Source organism: Panthera uncia, chromosome B1, assembly GCF_023721935.1.
Source record: "Panthera uncia isolate 11264 chromosome B1, Puncia_PCG_1.0, whole genome shotgun sequence".
Taxonomy (NCBI): Eukaryota; Metazoa; Chordata; class Mammalia; order Carnivora; family Felidae; genus Panthera; species Panthera uncia.
In genome coordinates, this window is record NC_064811.1 from 61,974,302 (window position 1) to 61,999,378 (window position 25,077).

Sequence of the window (25,077 nt, forward strand, 5' to 3'; positions counted from 1 at the left end):
TTGGCTCCCTACAGTTCCTAAGGTAGCTGTTTTTTCTTGTAATTATTTTAGGGGGTATTCATTATTTTTCATGCCTTCATAAATCATTTCTACCTTCATAGCTCATTTATTGAATAAGCACATAATAATTGAGTACCTACTATGTGCCATGCAGTGCACTTAGTACTGAGGGTTGAAAGCAAAAAGATAGTTCCCATTTTGAAGGAGTTAAAAATTGAGAGGTGAGAGAGACGAGAACAAACTGCTGCACTAAAATGCAGAAAGTGTACTAGAGCACAGTCTCCAAAGTGCTGAGAGAAGTGAGGGAATACTTTGTAGAATCAAATTATATAAGGAAGATAGCAGTTAAATTGAGAGATTAAGCATGAATAAGTATTTTCTACCTGGAGGACATTCCAGGTAGAGAAAATGGCTTGTACTAATGCACAGAAGAATGAGAAATTCAGTTGTGTTCAGGAAATTATAAATACCTTTCTGTCATTTGGTACATAATGTTTTATCAGATAGCGGTGGTCAGTGGGGTTAGACAGTGATAGGCAGTGGGCCAGATCTTGGAAGGCTTTGTGTGACGTACTGTGGAGATTAGATTTTATCGTTTTTGCAGTTGGGAGCCATTGAAAAATATTGTTCAGAAGAATAGTCTAAGGTTTGCATATAAGAATGACTATATGTAGAAGCTGTGTAAGTGATAAGGTGGGAATGGGAAAATGATGAAACTCAAAGAACAGAGACCAGTAGGAGGCTAATGCAGTAGGCTAAGTACAAGATGAGTAAGGACAGAATCTGAGCAGTGGCAATGAAGACGGAGAAGAGGAAGGCTGTTGTGAGATATTGAGGAGGTAGAGTCAATAGGAACTACTGATTAGATGCAGGGGGTAAAGGAGAGAGAGGATCTATAATGATTCCCTAATTTCTGTCTTGACTAGCTCAGTGTATATTATGAAATATACAGGAGGTGAAACAGGTTTGAGCATGATCATAATATCAGGTCACAGAGGGAAGATGAAGATAGGTTGGCACAAATTTATTCTGTTTTCCTGGAAGTCACTATTAAGATGAAGTAGGTTGTGGTAGATAAATGTGCACATTGTAATATCTGAAGCAAGTAAAAAACATACACAAAGAGAGAAGATTAAAACTAAGTAGAGGAATAAAAAATTAAAAACTTACACTAAAATATTTTTGCTTAAAGAAGGAAAGGCAGTACAGGAAGAATAGAGGAACATATGAGATAAGAGAAATAGAAAACACATCAAAATAAAGACCCAAATCCAGCCATATCTATAGTTTTGTTAATTGGAAACAGGGTGAATGAACACTCCAACCAAAAGGCAGAGATTATAAAACAAAGAAGAAACAATTCAGTTATATGGTGTGTACAGGAGACACACTATATTCAAACATACACATAGACTGAAAGTAAAATGACAGGTAAAAATATACCGTGAAAACAGTTAAGCGTTAGTGACTTTGATTGACTATATTAATACCAGGCAAAATAGACTTTTAAGACAAGGACTGTTAGGAACAACCTTATGCCAATGAAATGGGCAAATTCTTTGTAAGACCCAAATCACCGAAGTGTTAAAAAGATAATAGAAAAGCTACATAGATCTATATCAACTAAAAAAATTCATGTAGTAATTTACAGCTTCCCACTGTGAAAAGTTCAGGGTCACATGACTTCTTACCAGTGAATTCTATCCAACATTTAATGCAAAAATAACACCAATCCTTCACAACCTTTTGAAGAAAATAGTGGGGAAGGAACACTTAACCAACTCTAATGAGCTCAGCATTACCCTGGTATCAAAAGTAGACAAGGACATCACAAGAAAACTACAGACCAATATCTCTCATAAGCATAGAAGCACAAATTCTTTTTTTTTTTTTTTAAACGTATTTATTTATTTATTTTTTTAGAGAGAAAGAGGGGGAGGGAGGGAGAGAGACCAAACAGGCTCGACACTCAACATGGAACCTGATGCAGGGTTTGATCCCCGACTGTGAGATCTGACCTGAGCTGAAATCAAGAGTTGGATGCTTAACCAACTGAGCCATCCAGGTGCCCCAGAAGCACAAATTCTTAACAAAATATTAGCAAATTGAGTCCAGTATTATGTATATATGTATGAATGTCTATAAAGGTTAGTGAATATTAACTAATAAGGTTTATTCTAGGATTACAAAGTTGGTTTAGCACCTGAACATCAACATATATCATGCTAATAAAGGACATAGACCTTAAGATCATCTCAGTAGATGCAAGGAAAACATTTAACAAAATCTAACAGCCATTCATGCTAAGAACTCAGAATATTAGGAATAGATGTGAACTTCAACTTGAAAAAGCACATCTATGAAAAATGAACAGCTCATATCATTCTTAGTGATGCAATCATTTTAAGACTGAATGCTTTCTACCTAAAATCAGGAATGGTAAAGATTTCTACTCTCATCACTTATGTTCAACATTGTATTGAAGGTCAGTGAAATAAAGGGCCTACATATGGGAAAGGAGGAAATAAAACTGTCTTTATACCCAGAAGTTATGATCTTAAGTGAGTGAATACTAAATGAATTTAGTTGAGGTTACAATATATAAGATAAATACACAAAGTCAACTGTATTTCTATATTAGCAATAGCTAGTCAAAGTGAAATTTATAAAAGAGTTCCTTTCATAAGAGCATAAAAAAGTCAAATAAAATACTTAGGAATAAATTTAGCAAAAGATGTACAAGCCCTTCTCACAGAAAACTGCTAAATGTTGCTGAAAGTATCAGGAAAGGGACATGGCATTGCCATGGATTTGAAGGATGATACTGTTAAGAGGGAATTTTCCCTAGATTTTCTATAGATTTAGTGCAGTCCTAATCAAGCTCCCAGAAAGCTTAAAAAACTTTTTTATTTCTTTTTTTTGGAAATTGACAAACTTTTTCTGATATGTAAGTGGAAATACAAAGGACTTGGAATAAAAAATGATTTTAAAAAGGAAGAACAGAATTGGAGGACTTGCATTACTTGCACTGCCTTTTAGTGCTGCTGTAATCAGGAAAGTGTGATATGGCATAAGGATAGATCAAATATTGAAAGTTAAAAAAAAATAGACCCAAGCCTAAGGGAGAACTGATTTTTGGTAAAGGTACCAAGGTTATATGGGGAAAGAATAGTTTTCAATGAATGTTTCTGAAATACTAGATATCCTTTTCCTCACATCAAACACAAAAATTAATTAAAAATGGACACAGATCTAATTGTAAGGGCTAAAGCCATGAAATTCTAGAAGAAAAATTTCTAGAAGAAAATTTTTATGGTCTTGGATTAGGCAAAGATTTCTTAGGACACAAAAAGCATAAGCCACAGAAGAAGAAATTGCTAAATTGGACTATAAAAATTAAAAACTTTGCTCATGAAAAGACACCACTAAGAAAACAAAAAGCCACAGATGAGGGTAAAATATTTGCCATGCATATATCAGACAAAAGATTTATATCCAGAATACAGAGAATTCTTATAACTCAGTAAGAAGACTATCAACCCACCTTTTCAAAAAGGGACAAAAGAACTAAACAGGCAGCTTATAAAATAAGATCTTCGAATGGCCATTCATTTGAGATGATGCTCAACATCTTGGTCATTGTGTAAATGCAAATTAACATTAACAAGCTTTGGTAGAAGATAAAGATATGGAAAAAGGAATATGTAGGGTCAAAGGAAGAAGATTTTATTTGTTTTGGGATGGAATTGGCCTAAAAGCTAAAATCTGCATCATTACCCTCAATCTATCACTCTGTTCTGGTTTCTGATTCTAACTGTACACTGTATGTTTGCAATATTCTGTCAGAACCTTCACTTCAGTATGTTTTAATGCAGAACTATTTCTGTTTTCTTCTCAAGCTGTATTCTTTCATATTCATCATTAAACATCAGTATGATATCAGACTCAAAATTATGAAGTCATTAATTTGTTCATTTTTTTTTAACTTTTAAAAAAAATTATTCATTTTTGAGAGAGACAGAGCATGAATGGGGGAGGGGCAGAGAGAGAGGGAGACACAGAATCCAAAGCAGGCTCTAGGCTCTGAACTGTCAGCACAGAGCCTGACACGGGGCTTGAATCCACGAGCCGTGAGATCATGACTGAGCCAAAGTCATACGCTTAACCGACTGAGCCACCCAGGAGCCCCTTTGTTCATTCCTTGAGCAAACATTTGTCCTTTTGTACTCCTTACGAATTACTTACCTACATTTAGATAGAGATATCGAGTAGGTGATTGGAGATCATGAGAAAAGTTGTGTCTGGATATATAAGTTTGGCAGTTATCAGAGGATAAATGGTCTTTAAAGCCATATGTGATTGAATAGAAAGAGAAGTCAAATGACTGAGCCCTGAGGTAATTTAATCTTTGTATATCACCTAGGTGAGGGTGGTGGCTCGGCCAACAATATTGAGTGGAATAGCCAGTGAGAGTATGTTTCAGACAACAAGTCAGAGTATTTTAGGAAAAGTAGAGATATACTGTGAAATGCTCTTGACAGGTCAAGTGAGAGGAGCACTGAGAAATGATAATTGGATTTTTCATTGTGAAGATTATTGGAGACCTTGACGGTACTATTTTCAGTGGATGATAACTTGATTGAAGTAGGTTTAAGAGAAAATAGAAGGAGAGGAAATAGAGAAAGGAGAGACAGCTGTTTCGAAAAGTTATACTTTTTTTTTTTTTTTAATTTATATCCAAGTTAGTTAACATATAGTGCAATAATGATTTAAAGACTAGAATCTGGTGATTCATCCCCTACATATAACACCCAGTGCTCATCCTAACAAGTGTCCTCCTTAATGCCCCTTGCCCATTTAGCCCATCCCACCTCTCACAACCCTTCCAGTGCTTAGTTTGTTCCCTATATTGAAGAATCTCTTATGTTTTGTCTTCCTCCTTGTTTTTATATTATTTTTGCTTCCCATCCCTTATGTTAGTCTGTTTTGTATCTTAAATTCCACATGAGTGAAGTCATATGGTATTTGTCTTTCTCTGACTAATTTCACTTAGCATAACACACTATAGTTATATCCACGTTGTTGCAAATGGCAAGTTTTCATTCTTTCTGATTGCCAAATAATACTCCATTGTATATATGTATATGCCACATCTTTATCCATTTGTTTGTCAATGGACATTTGGGCTCTTTCCATACTTTGGCTATTGTTGATAGTGCTGCTATAATCATTGGGGTGCATGTGTCCCTTCGAAACAGCACACCTGCATCCTTTGGATAAATACCTAGTAGTGCAATTGCTGGGTCATATGGTAGTTCTATTTTTAATTTTTTGAGGAACCTCCATACTGTTTCCCAGAGTGGCTGTACCAGTTTATATTCCCACCAGCAGTGCAAAAGGGTTCCTCTTTGTCCTCATTCTTGCCAACATCTGTGGTTGCCTGAGTTGTTAATTTTAGCCAGTCTGACCAGTGTGAGGTGGTATCTCATTGTGGTTTTGATTTGTATTTCCCTGATGATGAGTGATGTTGAGCATTTCTTCATGTTTCTGTTAGCCGTGTAGATATCTTTTTGGAAAAGTGTCTATTCATGTCTTTTGCTCATTTCTTCACTGGATTATTAGGAAAACTTATAATTTTAAGCGAAGCATTGAATGGTTGCTGGAAGGTACTATGAAGTTGGAGACTTGATTTATTTTAAGATGGGACATCTTAGGGGTGCCTTGGTGGCTCAGTCAGTTGAACATCTGACTTTGACTCAGGTAATGATCTCACAGTTCATGAATTCTAGCCCTGCATTGGGCTCTGTGCTGACAGTGTGTGGAGCCTGGAGCATGCTTCAGATTGTGTGTTTCCCTCTGTCTGTCTCCCCCTCTCCCCCACTGATGCTTGTTCTCTTTCTCTCAGAAATAAATAAACTTAAAAACAAAACAAAACAAAAAGAACAGGGGCGCCTGGGTGGCTCAGTCAGTTAAGTGTGTGACTTTGGCTCAGGTCATGATCTCGTGGTCCGTGGGTTCAAGCCCCGTGTCTGTGCTGACAGCTAAGAGCCTGGAGCTTGCTTCACATTCTTTGTCTCCCTCTCGCTCTCTGCCCCTCCCCTGCTCATGCTCTATCTCTCTGTCTCTCAAAGATAAATACATGTTAAAAAAAATTAAAATAAAAACTTTTAATCTATTTTCTTTCTGTTTTTGTTTTTTAAATATAATTGATTGTCAAATTGGCTAATATACAGTGTGTAAAATGGGCTCTTGGTTTTTGGGGTAGATTCCCATGGTTCATTGCTTACCTATAACACCCAGTGCTCATCCCAACAAGTGCCCTTCTCAATGCCCATCACCTCTCCTCATCCCCTCCCCCCCACCCCCAACAATCCTCAAATTGTCTTCTGTATTTAAGAGTCTCTTTTGGTTTGCCTCCCTACCTCTCTTTTTGTAACTAATTTTTTTTTCCCCCTTCCCTTCCCTCATGGTCTTTGTTAAGTTTCTCAAGACCCACATATGAGTGAAAACATGATATCTGTCCTTCTCTGACTGACTGATTTCACTCAGCGTAATGCCTTCCAGTTCCATCCATGTTGCTACAAATGGCATGATTTCATTCTTTCTCATTGCTAAGTAGTATTCCATTGTATATATAAACCACATCTTCTTTATCCATTCATCAGTTGATGGACATTTAAGCTCTTTCCATAATTTGACTGTTGTTGAAAGTGCTGCTGTAAACATTGGGGTAAACGTGACCCTATGAATCCCTTGGATAAATTCCTAGTAGTGCTATTGCTGGGTCATAGGGTAGTTCTGTTTTTAATTTTTTGAGGAACCTCCACACTGTTTTCCAGAGCGGCTGTACCAGTTTGCATTCCCACCAACAGTGCAAGTGGTTCCCGTTTCTCTACATCCTGGCCAGCATCAGTTGTTTCATGAGTTATTGATGTTAGCCACTGTGACTGGTGTGAGGTGGTATCTTAGTGTGACTTGGATTTGTATTTCCCTGATGATGAATGACATTGAGCATCTTTTCATGTGTCTGTTGGCCATCTGGATGTCTTCTTTGGAAAAGTGTGTATTCATGTCTTCTGCCCATTTCTTCACTGGATCATTTGTTTTTCAGGTGTTGAGTTTGGTAAGTTCTTTATAGATTTTGGATACCAACCCTTTATCCGATACATCATTTGGAAATATCTTTTCCCAATCTGTCGGTTGCCTTTTAGTTTTGTTGATGCTTTCCTTTGCTGTGCAGAAGCTTTTTATCTTGATGAGGTCCCAGTAGTTCATTTTTGCTTTTAATTCTCTTGCCTTTGGAGATGTGTCAAGTAAGAAATTGCTGTGGCTGCGGTCAAAGAGGTTGTTGCCTGCTTTCTCCTCTAGGGTTTTGATGGTTTCCTGTCTCACATTCAGGTTTTTCATCCATTTTGAGTACGGTGTAAGAAAGCAGTCTAGTTTCATTCTTCTGCATGTTGCTCTTCATTTCTCCCAGCGCCATTTGCTTAAGAGACTGTCTTTTTTCCATTGGATACTCTTTCCTGCTTTGTCAAAGATTAGTTGACCATACATTTGTGGGTCCAATTCTGGATTCTCTATTCTATTCCATTGGTCTATGTGTCTGTTTTTGTGCCAATACCACACTGTCTTGATGATTACAGCTTTGTAGTAGAGGCTAAAGTCTGGGATTGTGATGCCTCCTGCATTGGTTTTCTTCTTCAGTATTACTTTGGCTATTCGGGGTCTTTTGTGGTTCCGTACAAATTTTAGGATTGTTTGTTCTACCTTCAGGAAGAATGCTGGTGCAATTTTGATTGGTATTGCATTGAATGTGTAGATAGCTTTGGGTAGTATTGACATTTTAACAATATTTCTTCTTCCAATCCATGAGCATGGAATGTTTTTCCATTTCTTTGTGTCTTCTTCAATTTCCTTCATAAGTTTTCTATAGTTTTCAGCATATAGAACTTTTACATCTTTGGTTAGGTTTATTCCTAGGTATTTTATGGTTCTTGGTGCAATTGTAAATGGGATCAGTTTCTTGATTTCTCTTTCTGTTCCTTCTTATTGGTGTATAGAAATGCAACCCATTTCTGTACATTGATTTTTTACCCTGTGACATTGCTGAATTCATGTATCAGTTCTAGCAGCCTTTTGGTGGAGTCTTTCAGGTTTTATATGTAGAGTATCATGTCGTTCGTGAAAACTGAAAGTTTGACTTCTTTGCCCATTTTGATACTTTTAATTTCATTTTGTTGTCTGATGCTAGGACTTCCAACGCTATGTTAAACAACAGTAGTGTGAGTGGACATCCCTGTCGTATTCCTGATCTCAGGGGGAAAGCTCTCAGTCTTTCCCCATTGAGGATGATATTAGCTGTGGGCTTTTCATATATGGCTTTTATGATGTTTAGTTATGTTCCTTCTATCCCAGCTTTCTTGAGGGTTTTTATTAAGAAAGGATGCTATATTTTGTCAAATGCTTTTTCTGCATCCATTGAGAGGATCATATTGTTCTTATCCTTTCTTTTATTAATGTGATATATCACATTGATTTGTAAATATTGAACCAGCCCTGTAGCCTAGGAATGAATCCCACTTGATCATGGTGAATAATTCTTTTTATATGCTGTTGATTTCGATTTGCTAGTATCTTGTTGAGAATTTTTACATCCATGTTCACTAGGGATATTGGCCTTTAAGTCTCCTTTTTTGAGGGGTCTCTGTCTGGTTTGGGAATCAAGGTAGTGCTGGCTTCATAGAATGAGTCCAGAAGTTTTCCTTCCATTTCTATTTTTTGGAACAGCTTGAGAATAATAGGTATTATCTCTGCTTTAAATGTCTGGTAGAATTCCCTTGGGAAGCCATCTGGCCAAGGATTCTTATTTGTTGGGTGATTTTTGATAACTGATTCAATTTCTTCACTAGTTATGGGTCTATTCAAATTTTCTATTTCTTCCCGTTTGAGTTTTGGAAGTGTGTGGGAATTTAGGGATTTGTCCATTTCTTCCAGGTTGTCCATTTTGTTGGCATATAATTTTTCATAGTATTCACTGCTAATTGCTTGTATTTCTGAGGGATTGGTTGTAATAATTCCATTTTCATTCATGATTTTATCTGTTTGGGTCTTCTCTCTTTTCTTTTTGAGAAGTCTGGCTAGGGGTTTATCAATTTTGTTTATTTTTTTTTAAAAAACAGCTCTCAGTTTCCATTGATCTGTTCTACTGTGTTTTTGCATTCTATATTGTTTATTTGTGCTGTGATCTTTATTATTTTTCTTCCTCTGCTGGCCTTGGGGTTTCTTTGCTGTTCTGCTTCTAGTTCCTTTAGGTGTGCTGTTACACTTTATATTTAGGATTTTTCTTGTTTCTTGAGATAGGCTTGGATTGCAGTGTATTTTCTTCTTAGGACTGTCTTTGCTGCATCCCAAAGGTTTTGGATTGTTGTGTTTTCATTTTCATTTGTTTCCGTATATTTTTAAATTTCTTCTTTAATTGCCTGGTTGACCCATTTATTCTTTAGTAGGATGTTCTTTAACCTCCATGCATTTGGAGGTTTTCCAAACTTTTTCCTGTGGTTGATTTCAAGTTTTATAGCATTTTGATCTGAAAGTGTGCATGGTATGATCTCAGTTCTTTTATATTTATTGAGGGCTGTTTTGAGACCCAGTATGTGATCTGTCTTGGAGAATGCTCCATGTGAGCTCAAGAAGAATGTGTATTCTGCTGCTTTAGGATGAAAAGTTCTAAGTATATTTGTCAAGTCCATCTGGTTCGGTGTATCATTCAGAGCTGTTGTTTCTGTATTGATTTTCTGTCTAGATGATCTGTCCATTGTTGTAAGTGGAATATTAAAGTCCCCTGCAGTTACCACATTCTTACCAATAAGATTGCTCATGTTTGTGATTAATTGTTTTATGTATTTGGGTATCCCTGAATTCGGTGCATAAACATTTATAATTGTTAGCTCTTCTTGGTGAATAGACCCTGTAATTATGATATAAGGTCCTTCTTTGTCTCTTCTTACAACCTTCAGTGTAAAATCTAGTGTGTCTGATGTAAGTATGGCTACTCCAGCTTTCTTTGACTTCCAGTAGCATGATAGATAGTTCTCCATCCCCTCACTTTCAATCTGAAGGTGTCCTCACGTCTAAAATGGGTCTCTTGTAGACAGCAAATAGATGGGTCTTGTTTTTTTTTTTTATCCATTCTGACACCCTATGTCTTTTGATTGGAGCATTTAGTCCATTTAAATTCAGTGTTATTATTGAAAGGTATGAATTTAGAGTCACTGTGTGATCTGTAGGTTTCATGCTTGTAGTGATGTCTCTGGTCCTTTGTGATCTTTGCAACATTCCATTCACAGATTCCCCTTTAGGATCTGTTGTAGGGCTGGTTTAGTGGTGATGAACTCCTTCAGTTTTTGTTTGTCTGGGAAAACCTTTATCTCTCCTCTATCTGGATGACAGGTTTGCTGGATAAACGATTCAGTACATTTTTACTATTCAGCACATTGATAATTTCCTGCCATTCCTTTCTGGCCTGCCAAGTTTCATTAGATAGGTCTGCTACTACCCTCACATGTTTACCCTTGTAGGTCTGGAGAAGGGGATGTCTGGTTTGTCAGCGTCAGTCCCGCTCCACTACATATGCAGTTATCAGGCACAGAGGGGTGTGGTTTGGTGTAGGCCGGTCCTGTGGGCCCGCTGTCTGTTCCCTGAAGCTCCACCTTGTTGGTGATGGGGTGAGAAATGACGATACCCCAGTCTCACCGCCACAGACCTGGTGTCCCAAATCACTCTGTACAGGCCATCCTCACAGTGCCACTGGTGTGAATGAGGCAGTTTGTCCCATTCCGCTAATCCCGCACCTCCCTGGCACTTGGCTGGAATTTAAACCTTGATGTCTTAAAGGATCCTGCCCTGTGAGCCCCAGTCCTGGGAAAGAGTTGCTTCTATGCTGCCTCACAGTGCTGGGCACACGGTTTGTCCTGCTCCACTGACTCTCTTGCCTCCCTGGCGCTTGGCTGGGATTTAAACCCCACTGTCTTAAAGGGCCCCGCTCCATGCACCCCAGTTCCAGGGAAGTGCTGCTCTGTGCCCCGATATATGGCCTCTGGCTGGCGGGCACAGGCAGTCATTGTCCTTTCAAAGGTCATATACCTTCTTCCCACAGCACTCCAGGGAGTAGATTGCTTTCTCCCACTGTGGACTGTGCCTCTGAACTAGTTACTGAGCCCAGAGCTGACTCACCTCCTCCTCAGGTGCCTGAACATGGCAGCTGGCCCTGGTGCGGAGAAAGCCCTGCAATTAGAGACTGGATCCTTGTGTGTCCTGGTCTGTTGTTTTTCTCTTGTCCAGATACAGTCCTATGCTTCCTCATCCTCTCTTATCCCTTTGTGTCTCCGCAGAAGGGGATCCCTCCCATCTGTGCCTAAGTTGCCCTTTTTATCTCTCCCAGTTTGCAATCTTGCACCTATGGCCTGCCAGGTTCTCCCCATGGGACCCTGGAAACGTCTTTGTCACTCTGCAGCTTGGACTTTTGGAATTCAAAGTCCTTTGGCCTCAATACTGCTGTGTTTGAGGGACGAGGGAACTTTGGGTCCCCCTACTTTTCCCCCATGTTGGATAGCCTCCTAAATAAGGTTTTACTCTAGCCCCAGAAAACGAAGGTAGACTCTTACCCAGGACCCCACACTTTTTACCTACTTTCATGTGAAATTCACTTAACCTGCTTTACCATAAAAAAGGAAAAGGAACTAGGAAAATCTCAAGATTTATCAGTAGAAATAATAATCACAGTCTAGAGGCAGCTCATTATTACTCATATGGCTACAGAAGCTGACATGAAAAAAGAGCTAAGAATTGAAACTAAATTTATTGGATTCTAATGTCACTTTTTCCTCCATTATGGTAGAAAGACAAAGAACTGGATGTAGAAAGGAGAAAAATGAAATCAAGTTAAAAATTAAGAATATTCAAAGGGTCACACTGAAGGCTTCAAAAATAAACTCCACCTTCCTACTGTTTAGTCATTAACATTTAACTCAAATTTAATATATAAAAATACATGTTTTTTATGTTTCATGACACGATAACTTGAAAATTTTTCAATTTTCTACATAGAAAATGTGAATTATTTTAAGAACAATAAATATTATGAGAAATGTGTGACTACCAAAAAACACACCAATCATATATGTCTCCAAAAATTCTCCCCATGATAAGTCAACATGAAGATCTCATTCTATAGAGAGCACAGTGTATCTTCAGCATATATAACTTCCAAGGATCATCTGGGGAGTTGTTCAGGAACACTTCACTGTGAATGAAAGCAGTTATCCACAAGGAACTTATAATCTAATTGTAATTGATAGGGAGAAAAGGGACAGGCAGATGGAAAAACTAGTATAAAATGCTACTTTTTTAGTATAACATTCTGATGTAGCTAGTACTAAACCATATGACCACTAGTGTAATATAAACAGCAAGATGCAAATAGTGGTGTACAAAAAAACAGGTACCTGGTTAAATCATCTGTATCTCTACTTACATTTCTTTCTTAAGAGTAGTGCCTTACACATAGTGAGAGCTCAAGAGTTATTTTGACTAACCTGAATCTATGACCACAACACCTTCCTTCCTGTCACTATAAATGAAGAGTCTATCTTCATACCAGAGGCCAACCCTCTTCATTTGTGCACTGGATTCCCCTCTCCTTTCTCTCTGCTACATTGTCAGTTTTCTTAGACACTTTCCTAAATCATTGTTGTCAGCTTACAAACTTGGTATAAAATCTCCCATCTTTTTTTTTTAAGTTTATTTATTTTGAGAGAGAGAGAAAACCCAAGTTGGGGAGAGGCAGAGAGAGAGGAGAGAGAGAAAGGAGAGAGGAGCCACTTAGGTGCACCAGTAAGTAAAAAGTTCTTAGAAGATTTCAAGACTTTGCTGTTAGTTTTTTATCATAAAAAATCTTACAGATTTTAATTTGTCCTTAATTTTTTTTATAATTTTTTTTAACTTTAAAATTTTTTTTTATTTTTGAGAGAGAGAGAGAGACAAAGCATAAGTGGGGGAGGGGCAGAGAGAGAGGGAGACACAGGATCTGAAGCAGGCTCCAGGCTCTGAGTTGTCAGCACAGAGCCCGATGCGGGGCTCAAATTCACAAAGAGATCATGAACTGAGCCAAAGTTGGATGCTCAACTGACTGAGCCACCCATATGCCCCTGTCCGTAATGTTTTTAAAGTATGATAAGTATCATCCTTGCATATACTTATCTGTTGGTTATTACTGTGCAACAATATTATAACAAATTTAATGGCTTAAAATAGCACACATTTTCTATCTCGTGGTTTCTGTCTGTTAGGAATGTGTGTACAGCTAAACTGGGTCCTCTGCTTCTGTGTCTAGTAAAGCTTCAAAGTATCAGGGCTGTGGTTTCATCTGAGACTTGACTGTGGAAGGATCTGCTTTTGGACTCATGTGGATTGTTGGCAGGATTCAGTTCCTTGCAGGTTGCTAGATTGAGGGCTTCCTTTTCTTGTCTTGTGGCCCTTTTCATATGTCTACTTACAACATTGCAGCTTGTTTCTTCAAAGCTAGTAAAGAAGAGAGTCTCCTCCAAGATGGGCGTTACAGTTTTATGTAATGTAATCAAGTACATATAAGCATTCTGTCTCTTGGTTTAGAAGCAAGCTGCAGCACCCATCTACACTCAGGGGGTGGAGATCATGAAAGGGCATAAACACCAGGATATGGGCATCTTGGGGCCACTCTAAAGTCTGTCTGCCACAACTTGTTTGCTATATCTTAATACCCGATGAATGTTTCTCTTATTGAGTAGTTTTTGTTACTTGTTTATGTGTAGTGATAACTTTGGATTTTTAATTTTTCTAACCAGAGTCCATTGGCCGTGACATCCCCAAAATGCTTGAATTATTTAAAACTGGACATGAAATTAAGGTAGATGAAGAAAGGGAGAACTTTCTCAAGACCAAAATAGCAACAGTAAGTTACAATGGAAATTACTAAATAACCATTTTTTTTAATTGTTTGAAACGTGACTGTTAAGTGACAAGTCCTTCAAACTTGTTCTTAGCACTAGTATCAGGAATAGCATTAAATATACAGATGGATAATTTTTTATTCTATAGGTTGAACTTATAAATTTGAATAGTACTTGAGAATTCTTTCATGTGCCCTTCAATGGTAATTACTTGTACTTTATCTTATTTGATTATTCTATATATGTATTTTTTGCTCTCTAACATTCTAAGCTTATTGAGAGTATAGTTAGATCTTATATATCCCTTGTGGGACATTGCATAATGCTGAGCCCATTGTAGGTATTTAATACTACTTTAATGGAATTGAGTAATTTGTTTTATTTTTATGAATTGTTTTCATTATCCCTGCTTGTGTTTTAAAAACTGTTTGCCTACTTATAGAAGATCCTGGAACTCAATTTCCAAAGCTGTTTTTAGGACGCTATTTTTTTGAAGGGAACATTCTGCAAGATTTCTTTTATTTTGAAATAATTAAGGATTCATGTGAAGTTTATTTAAAAAAATTTTAGCATTTATTTATTTTTGAGAGAGGGTGAGACAGAGCATGAGTGGGGGAGGGGCAGAGAGAAAGTGGGGACACAGAATCTGAAGCAGGCTCCAGGCTCCTAGCTGTCAGCACAGAGCCTGACATGGGGCTCGAGCTCACGACTGTGAGATTATGACCTGAGCTGAAGTTGGACACTTAACTGACTGAGCCACCCAGGTGCCCCGAGAACATTGTTATAGATAATATCCAGTTTATAGGACTATGTTTTTAGATATGTAGTTATTTGTTCAAATCTTCTTTATTTTTAAGTTTATTTATTTTGAGAGAGAGAGAATGTGTGTGTGGGCTGAGGTGGGAGGTGGCAGGGGCAGAGAGAGAGAGAGAGAGGGAGAGAGAGAGAATCCCAAGCAGGCGATAGCATGGAGCCCGGTGTTCCATGAACTAACAAACCATGAGATTGTGACCTGAGCCAAAACCAAGAGTTGGACTCTCAACTGACTGAGCCACCCAGGTGCCCTGCTAATATCTTATTTTATGCTAAAGAATCTCAAAATATTTTTTTTCCTGTTCAGTAACCATAGGAATAATGGTGATATTGATAGTAAAAATTTAAAAGTGCCTAGCAAGTGCCAGGCACTATTCTAAACACTCTTCATATATTCTTTCTTTTAATCTTCTATACTATGAGAGGAAAATTATCATCCCCATTTTATAGATGAAGGCATGGAAGCCCCAAGAAGTCAAGTAATTTTTCCAAGATCTAGTATGAGGCAGAATAGGTATTTGAACACTGGCAGTCTTTTCAGTCCAGGCTTTTTATCCAGAATCATCTTGCCTCATGCCTGGAATTATTTGAATAGCTGTTATTCCTCTACTCATCCTGCTCTTAAGAGGAATTCTGTGTTAGGGGGTGCCTGGGTGGCTCAGATGGTTAAATGTTGGACTCTTGATTTTGGCTTAGGTGATGATCTTAGTGTTCATGAGATTGAGCCCCACACTGGGCTCAGCACTGGCAGTGTGGAGCCTGCTTGGGATTCTCTCTCTCCCCCTTTCTCTTTCTCTCTCTCTTCCCCTCCCCTGCTTGCTTGCTCTCTCATTCTCTCTCTCAAAATAAATAAACTTAAAAAAAAAAAAGAGGAATTCTGCATTATAGCTAGTAATCTAAGCTAGTAGTCTAAGCTAATTGAGCTATTCCCACTATAGATCATCAGAAGTAGAGAAAAGGCACTCAACTTGTTTTATGGAAGGAGAACTTGCTTTAGAAAGAGGACAAAACAGGTTTAATCTCAACAGGGATTGGGAAACCCCTCATTGCCATTATTACCATCAAAGCCTAGTACCAGTTTGTATGGCATTGTGGTCTGCTAGAATCTGATGTTGCACTTTCCGTATTTCCAAAAAGCCCTTGTCAATGCTTCTTATTTGTTTGGGATGACAACATCGTAATGTAAAAAACAAAAAATGCCAATTTTACGAGGATTTTCTAGAGCTGTAGAGACTTAGGTTTGAATACCTGTCTTACTACTTACAGGATAGCAGACTTTAAACAAGTTTCTTAATGTTGTTGTGTCTAGATTTCCTGACCTATAGAATTTGTGTAGCAATGTTTATTTTACAATGTGGTTTTGAAAATTAAATAAAAACTTGAAATGGTAGCAGTAATTATTTTTCCTGTATTGGTTGGACTTTTGGAGACTATAGGACATCTATAAGATTATTTCTTTCCATCTGGATCCGTTCTTTTTCTTAAGTAAGGTTTTCAATATATTCAGTAGTTAATACTTTATATGGATCCTGACTCAGTGTATAAGAAACCTTGGCATTCATTCTTCTCAACAAATACCATAGTGATTAAGTGATTGATTACATGAGCTCCAGGTCAGACTACTTGTATCATTTAGAGATAGAATGCTTTTTTTTAATGAAAAAGAAATTAATTTCTGTGTTTAAAAAGAATTTTTTTGGATACTACATGAATGTTATAGTAGGAGATTAAGAGAGTGGGTTTTAAATTCATACTGTCTGGAATCAGAATCCTAATTCCAGATTAGAATCATGTTACCTTGCTCTCTGAGCCTCAGTTTTCCCCCATTCTCCATTTCTCCTAAATGCAAAAAGAAGTTAATAATAACACATACTTTCTAAAATAGGAAGGGATAGATGAAATAATGACATAATAAGTATAAAGCAAACTTCTGCTTTTGGCCAACAAAGAGTAACAGGGACCTGATTTACTCTTTCACCTAAGACAATCACCATTACCTTAATACCAAAACCAGGCAAAGAAAATAACAGTCTAATATCATTCATAAACATAGATATCAAAATTATAAACTAAATTTTAGCCAGTAGGGCCTAGCAATATATAGAATGGATATCATGTCATCACCATGTAGGGTTTACCCTAAGAATGATAACATTCAATGTTTAACATTCGATGATCAGTCATTAAAATTCACTGTATTAACAAACTGTAAATCAAAAGTCATCTGATCATCTCAGTAGATACAGAGAAAGCATTTGACAGAATCCAACATTCATTCCTGATTAAAAAGTCTCAGCAAACTAGGAAGAGAAGTTAATGTCCTCAACCTGATAAAGGGCATCAATGAAAATACAACAGCTGACTTTATACTTAGTGGTGAAAAACTGAATACTCTCCTCCTAAGATCAGGAACAAGACAAGGATATCCACTGTCACTGCTTCAGTTCAGCATTGACCTAAGGATTCTAGGCAGTGCAATCAGGCAAAAAAAGAGGCATCCTCATTAGAAAGGAAAAAGTAAATTAGTTATTATTTGCAGATGATATGATCTAGCTACTAAAACAAATAAGTAGGTTAGGAAAGGTTATAGAATACAAATACACAAAAATCTATTTTGCTTCTACATAACAGTAACAATTAGAAATTAAAATTCAGGCTACCTGGGTAGCTCAGTCGGTTAAGCGACTGGCTTCGGCTCAGGTCATGATCTCAGAGTTTGTGGGTTCGAGCCCCGTGTCAGGCTGTGTGCTGACAGCTTGGAACCTGGAGCCTGCTTCGGATTCTGTGTCTCCTTCTCTCTCTGCCCTTCCCTGACTTGTGCTCTCTCTTTCTCTCTTTCTCAAAAATAAATAAACATTAAAAAAAATTTTTTTTAATTAAAATTCAAAATAATACAGTTTATACTAATACCAAAAACTAGGAAATACTTAGGGATAAATCTGACAAAAGATGTGAAAGATCCATATACTGCAAGTTTCAAAACAGTTGAGGGAAATTAAAGGAGGTCTAATAAATGATGAGGTGTACCATGTTTATGGATCAGTAAATCCAATATTGTTAAGATATCAGGTCCCCAAAGTAATGTATGGATTCAGCACATTCTCCATTAAAATTCTATTTAGCCTTTTTTTTTATTTTTGTAGAAACTGGCAAGTTGATTTAAATGCATATGGAAATACAAAGGATCTAGAAAAGCCAAAACAACTTTGACAAAGGACAAAGTTAGCGTTCTATCTGATTTCAAGATTTATAAAGCTATAGTATTTAAGATAGTGTGATATTGACGTCAAAAAACACAAAATGATAATGGGATAGACCAGAGTGCCAAGAAACCCAAAACAACATACATATGGACACCTGATTTAAAACAAGTTGCAAAGCCATTTTTAATGGAGAAACATTAGTCTTTTCAAGAAATGGTACCAGAACAATTGTGTATCTGTATACAGTAAAATGAATTTTGACTCATAACTTTGTTCCATATATAATTAACTCAGAATGTATCAAAGACTTAAATGTAAAGCCTAAAACCATAAAATTTCTGGAAGAAAAAGTTGAGTTAGGGAATGTTTTTTTTTTTTTTTTAGATGTGACATGTAAAGCATGATCCATAAAAGAAATTGATAAATTGCACTGTATAAAAATTAAGTGTTTACTCTTGAAAAGACACTGTTAAGAGAATTCAAAGATAAATCACAGACCAGGATAAAATATTTACAAATCATATAACTGATAAATCCACAATTTATAAAGAGTTCTCAAAGCTCAATAATAAAACAATCCAGTTTTAAAAATCAATAAAAAAGGGTACCTGGGTGGCTCAGTAAGTTAAGCGTCCAACTCTTTGATTTCTGTTCAGGTCCTGATCTCACGGTTGTAGGATTGAGCCTCGTGTAGCGCTCTCAGTGCAGAGTCTGCTTGGGATTCTCTCTCTACCTCTCTCTCTGCCCCTCCCTCGCTTGTACTGTCTCTCAAATAAATACATAAACGTTTAGAAAAATAAAAATCAGCAAAAATTTGAACATACCTCATCAAGGTGTGACAAACACATGGCAAACAGATGACAAACTAAAAGATGCTCCACATTATTAGTTGTTATAGAAATACAAATTAAAACCACAATGAGGTATCACTATACGTCTACTGGAATGATTAAAATTAAAAAGACTGACCATAGCAAGTATTGGTAAGGGTATGGAGATATTGGAACACTATACTGCTGTGGCAGTGTAAAATGATATAACCTCTTTGGCAAACAGTTTGGCAGCTTGGCAGTTTAAGAAGTTTAACATCCACCTGTTAGATGATCCACTTTTAGATATTTACCCAGGACAAATGAAAACATATGTGCATACAAAGACTTTTTTTTTTAGTGTTTATTTAGTTTTGAGAGAGCGACAGAGCATGAGCAGGGGAGGGGCAGAGAGGGAGAGGGAGACACAGAATCCCAACCAAGCTCCAGGCTCCAGGCTCCGAGCTGTCAGCACAGAGCCCCATACAAGGCTCAAACCCATGAACTGTGAGATCATGACTTGAGCCAAAGCTCAACTGACTAAGCCACCCAGGCACCCCCATACAAAGGCTTTTGAACAAATGCTTATAACAGATTTATTTGTAATAGCTAAAAACTGGAAGCATTCTACATGTCCCTCAATAGGTGAATGTATAAACAATAGAATAGAATATTCTTTAGCAAAAAACACATTATTGATACATACTTTAACATGGATGAATTTAGAAAAGATGATACTGAGTGAAAGAAGCCAGACAAAAGGAGTACACACTGTATGATTCTATTTATGTAAGATCCTCACAAATGTGAATTTGTGTAGTGACAGAAAGCAGACCAGTAGTTTATCTGGGCATAGGTAAATGGGGAAGGATGGGAAGGCGGGATTACAAAGGACCACAAGGAATTTGGGGGATGATTGACATGTTTGTTATCCTGACTGGTGATGTGTTCATGAGTATATACATATGTCAAAACTTAATTAATTGACACTTTAAGAATGTGCAACATATCCTGAGGAATACTGTTTAGCAATAAAAAGGAATGAATTATGGATACATGCTCTGATGTGGATGAATCACAAAAACATGCTTGGTGAAAGAAATCAGACATAGAAACCACATACTATGTGATACCATTTATATGAAAAGATGAAAAGTAGATGAGTGGTTGCCTTGGGCAGGGGCAGGAGCAGTAAGTATAGGCATTAACAGTAATGTGCATGAGGGTGATATTGGGATGATGAAGATGTTTTAAAACTGATTTATGGTGATTGTTGCACAACTTGATGAGCTTACTAAAAAGTCATTGGAAACATAAATTAGAAAATGGTGGATAATATGATATGCAAAATACAACTCAATCAAGATAATAAAAATGTAGAGTATGTCAGGTATACCTCATTATAGTTACTTAAAAAGGAATAGAAATGTGTTTACAATTGTATGTGATATAACTATTATATGAATTTTATTTATTATCAGAGATAAAAAGATTTTAAGCAAAGTAATGTATCTTCCTTAAAAGTTTGAGATTTCCATGAGTGATGTTGGAAATATAGTTGGAAATATTGAAAATGTGAAGGTTTTTGTTCGTTTTTGCCCCCTGTGTGATATGAGGACTAGATTCAGATGCAGTATGCAGGTGAAGGAGCACAGACAGCATCACATGCCTATTAGGGTTCCTCATTGTGGTATCTAGAAGGAAGGAAGGTGTCTAGAGCAGAGGTCGTCAACAAGCTATAGCCCATGGGACAAATACAGTTGTGGATTGTTTTTGTACAGCCTGTGATTAAGAATGCTCTTTACAACTTCAAGGCGTTGTAAAAAATAAAACAAAAAATTTGCAACAGAGATTGTATGTGGCCCACAAGGCCTGACATATTTAAATTCTGGATCTTTAGAGAAAGAGATTTGCTGACCCTTGATCTAGAAAGGTGTTTTTGGAAGAGTGCCATGTATTAATTTTGTGTTTCTATTTGCCTGTAGAGGAGAGATTATCTTACATTAGTTAAATCATTTTGATATCCCTTGTTACAATTCTCAAAGGGTCTATACTGCCACATTGCTTTAAGATCCAGTTCTAGTATTGATGGAACATGAAATTGATCTTGATTGGTTTAAGCTGGTTTTCCTTCTGTATTAATGTGATAAGTATAATCAATTGAATGATCTTTCTTAGTTATCTGACGTGAAGATTAGTATCTTGGGTATTAGAACTCAACACTAATGCCTTTGTATATCAAAACTGCAAATGCTCTTATAGCCAGCCAATATCTAACACTTGTCAGCAATGTTACTTACAGGTAAATTAGTTTCTTTCCTAATCTTTCCTACCATTTGTACCTATAATTTACATATTCATGAAATTGGTTGTGACTGCGTGCTATCAGATCATGTGCTCCTATCAATGAAAATGCCTTTTAAATGATATGTTGAACATCATGCAAACACAACAGGTCATCACTGGAATATTTAATTTTTCAGTCAGTTATATTACTGTCATGTAGTCACCTTTTCTCATAGTGTGAAGAATATGTTGGTTGGGATAAAAGTAAGCTGCTAAGTGATCAAATTCAAGGGAAAGATTTTAAAGCATAAAACTAAAAGTAAAGATTCACAGGGGAGAAAAAGCACATTTCTTTAACTGAGCCCTAAGTTTTAAAAATTATGGTTCTTTTCATGAAAAAGAAATGAAACTAATGTAGAGTCTTTAAAATGTTGAGACATAATTATATACCTGGCTAGTGTATGTATTCTAAATAGTAGTAGTTTGATTTCAGGTACTAATTAGATCATTTTAAAAGGATTTGTATGTGTTTATAATATAGAAAAACGGTATATAATAGTCATAATTCTGCTGCCTGGACTCTGTCAACTCTGTTGACAGTTAACAATTTTCAAATTAATATATACATTTGGTTAAATTTAATCAGTTTACAAAAAGGAAACACTAAAGCCCCTCTCCCTGCAATGTTTTCTTCTAGAACTTTTATTAATAGTTTTTTGTTGGGGCACCTGTCTGGCTCAATTGGAAAAGCATGCAATTCTTGATCTCGGGGTCATGAGTTTGAGCCCTATGTTGGGTGTGGAGATTACTAAAAATAAATAAACTTTAAAAGAATAGCTTTTTGTCATTCTAGAAATGTTAAAGCATAGCATAAACACCCTTAGAAAAATTTACTTACATACAAGGTATTATGTCACACACACTGTTCCATACCTTTCTTTTCCACTTAAAATAGCATGGATATCTTCAAAGATGCAAAGAGATCTGCTATGTTTTTTTTTTTAATGGTTGTGTAGAGTTGTATTCCCTGGTGTGCATGTACAAGAATCAGTTTGCTATCAATGGACATTTAGATCATGTCCAATTTTTTGCTATTACAAATTAATACTTTAATGACATTCTTACAAATATATATTGCTGGTTTTTGCCAAGTATACCCATAAGATAAATTTCTAGAAATAGAATGTATATTCAAAAATTTATTGTAAGTATTGCTAAATTACCCTCTAAAGTGTTTACACTAATCTATGATTCATCAAATGGTGTGTTATGGTGCCTCACGCACCAGCATTAGATATTATCAAATGTAATCATTTTATCACTTTGTTAGGTGATACATTACTGGTGTGTGTGTGAGTCTGTGTGTACTTTTAACAGCTTAAAAATTCCAAGGTAAACATTACCATTGTTTTCTTCTTGGGTTCCAGTCTTCTGTTCTACTTGTTAAGATTCTGAGTTTCCTCATGTACCTCCCCTCCCCATTCTTGCTCCTTTTTTCTCACTTTTCTAGGCCTGTCCTGATTCTCCACCACTCTCTTTTTTTGTGTGTGGGCTCCTATGACTCCCTTTGCTGTGGACCCTGTCTGACTCACCTCTACCATGACTTGCTAGTGCCTACTAAATGAAATTGACAAGACCTATGGTCATTAAAGGTTGACTGCTTATGAAATTGAAGTGTTTACAAACACTGAGATTGCCTGGCATTTGCTAATTACTGAAAATAAGGTCTTTTCTATCCAGTGTTTGGGACTGATTTTTCTGACCCATAAAGAACTAGAGATTTTCACTGCTTCGTACATAAAAAAAATCCTCATTTATTGATTTTTCTTAAACTGTATCTCTGAATAGGAAAAATTAGTTCATTTACAACCTAATTTAAAAAATAAAAAAAAAATAAAAACAAGAAACAACAAATTTAATGTATAAATTTTATTTAACAAATATTAAGTACTGACTCTGTGCCAGACACAATGTGATACAAAAAAAGAATAAGACCTTTTTTCTTTTTTTTTAATTTTTTTTTTTTAACGTTTATTTATTTTTGAGACAGAGAGAGACAGAGCATGAACGGGGGAGGGGCAGAGAGAGAGGGAGACACAGAATCGGAAGCAGGCTCCAGGCTCTGAGCCATCAGCCCAGAGCCCGACGCGGGGCTGGAACTCCTGGATCATGAGATCGTGACCTGAGCCGAAGTCGGACGCTCAACCGACTGAGCCACCCAGGCTCCCCAAGACGTTTTTTCTTAAGAAAGATCCCTAGTAGTGAGATAAGTATGGAAATAAATTATAGGAAAGTATGATAAGTGTAAAAATAGAAATATGTATAAAATGTGAAGAAGTTGCATTAAAAAAAAAAAGAGCAGTGATTTATGTAATCATAGCAGCAAGTAGGTCAAGGATGGCTTCTATGAGGAGTTTGAAAATATATACCAGGTAAATTAAGGATCGTTTTTCATAATAATACACAAAATGACAAGTGGACTGCTATACATCTCTATTGGTTCAGCTGTTTTAAGGGACCAAATAACAGTGAGTTAACCACTGTAGAAACTTACTTTTCTCCCAGGTTTGAGCCAGTTGGTGGGTAGCTTAGGGTTGTTCTGTCCCAGAGTCATCCAGGGGTCAAGGTTCTTTCCCTTTCCGCACCCTCCCCCCCCTCCCCCTGCCCTTGTTGTTGTTGTTGTTGTTGTTGCTGTTTTCCCATCTCCCAGCATTTTTTATTCTGTGTGGTTGAATCTTGCCAATAACATGTGTAGCCTGTGTGAAGGAGGCAAGAAGGAGGTGGAGAGAAAGCATCTTTCTTTCAAGCATGTGAACCACTGACCTCATCAGTTCTGCCCGCATACCGTGCTTCAGAACTAATTCACATGGCTTTAGCTGAAGGTCTGTGCTAGCTGAGTGGCCATGTGCCCAGAAAAAACTTTATTTAAAAAAAGACTGGCTGGATTTGGGAAACAATTAAGGTTTTGGTACAGCCAAGGAGGAGCCAAGAAACCTTAAAGAATAAGAAAATGAAAGGAATTTTTGTTCATTTTGTTTGTTGCTGTATCCCCAGTAAATCATAGGTGCTCAATAAGTAATTGTTGAATGAATGAATGTACAAATGTATGAATAACAAAAGCTGCTGCTAATTGAAGATCAGTTGGAGATAATTAAAAGCCATTTTAAATGTATAGATAGTGAATCAATGTCTTCTATTATAAAAATTTGACTGATTTAGACCTAACTTTTCAAACAATCTTAATGGAGTAATATTGAAAGTAAAAATTTTAATTTGTCGAATTTCTCAGAATGAGAGTCAGAGTTAAGAATCCTGTCCTCTATTTATATGAATGCTTAGCCTAGTGTATATTTTGACATTACACAACAAAATTAAACTGTGTCCAGATATTAAAGCATAAACCTGCCAGAATAAAGACTTTGAAGTGCTTTTCACAGGGTGCCTATTAGTATTTTATAACATACCACAAATCCATTTTATGTTAGCTGTGAGGCTTTCAGAACATGCCTTATTTTTTTCCTCACTGATAGATTTCTTGTGTGATTTAACATACTTGGCCTCTAGCCTACTTTTTCAGAACACTTCTAATTATAGGACAGCTGCCTTGTTGATATGCTCTCTTATTATTTTCCTTTATTTCTTATTTTCCCTTATTTTAAGGTAAAAATTCTTTCTAATTTTCTATTAATATTGGATTTTCCGTCTTACAGAGATACATAGAGTACTTTTATATTTATCAAATACTAAAATGTTCTCTGTCTCCTTTCACTTTGGTTAATGTTGACTGTCTCACATATTTCAGAAACAAGCATGATAATGTTGTAGTGCTGAGAACGGTGCAGATCAAGGGACAGAACTTTTCATTAGGAAGAAATTACTAGAGCTATAAAATATGGCACATTAAGACTTGTAGTAGAAAGCATTTATCCAGAAGAGAGGACATGTACTATAGTTTAAAGGAAAATTTATAGTTGCTTACTT

At 36.6% G+C, this 25,077-nt stretch overlaps 1 protein-coding gene across 1 annotated transcript in view; it reads left to right on the forward strand.

The window, feature by feature from the left end:
* The window catches only part of MRPL1 (mitochondrial ribosomal protein L1), a 97,499-nt gene that overhangs the window by 40,449 nt on the left and 31,973 nt on the right, over positions 1–25,077 (forward strand). The window contains exon 7 of the mRNA XM_049632096.1: positions 13,881–13,987. Within this exon, the coding sequence (XP_049488053.1) occupies positions 13,881–13,987 (107 nt within the window). The remainder of the gene's footprint in view (positions 1–13,880; positions 13,988–25,077) is intronic.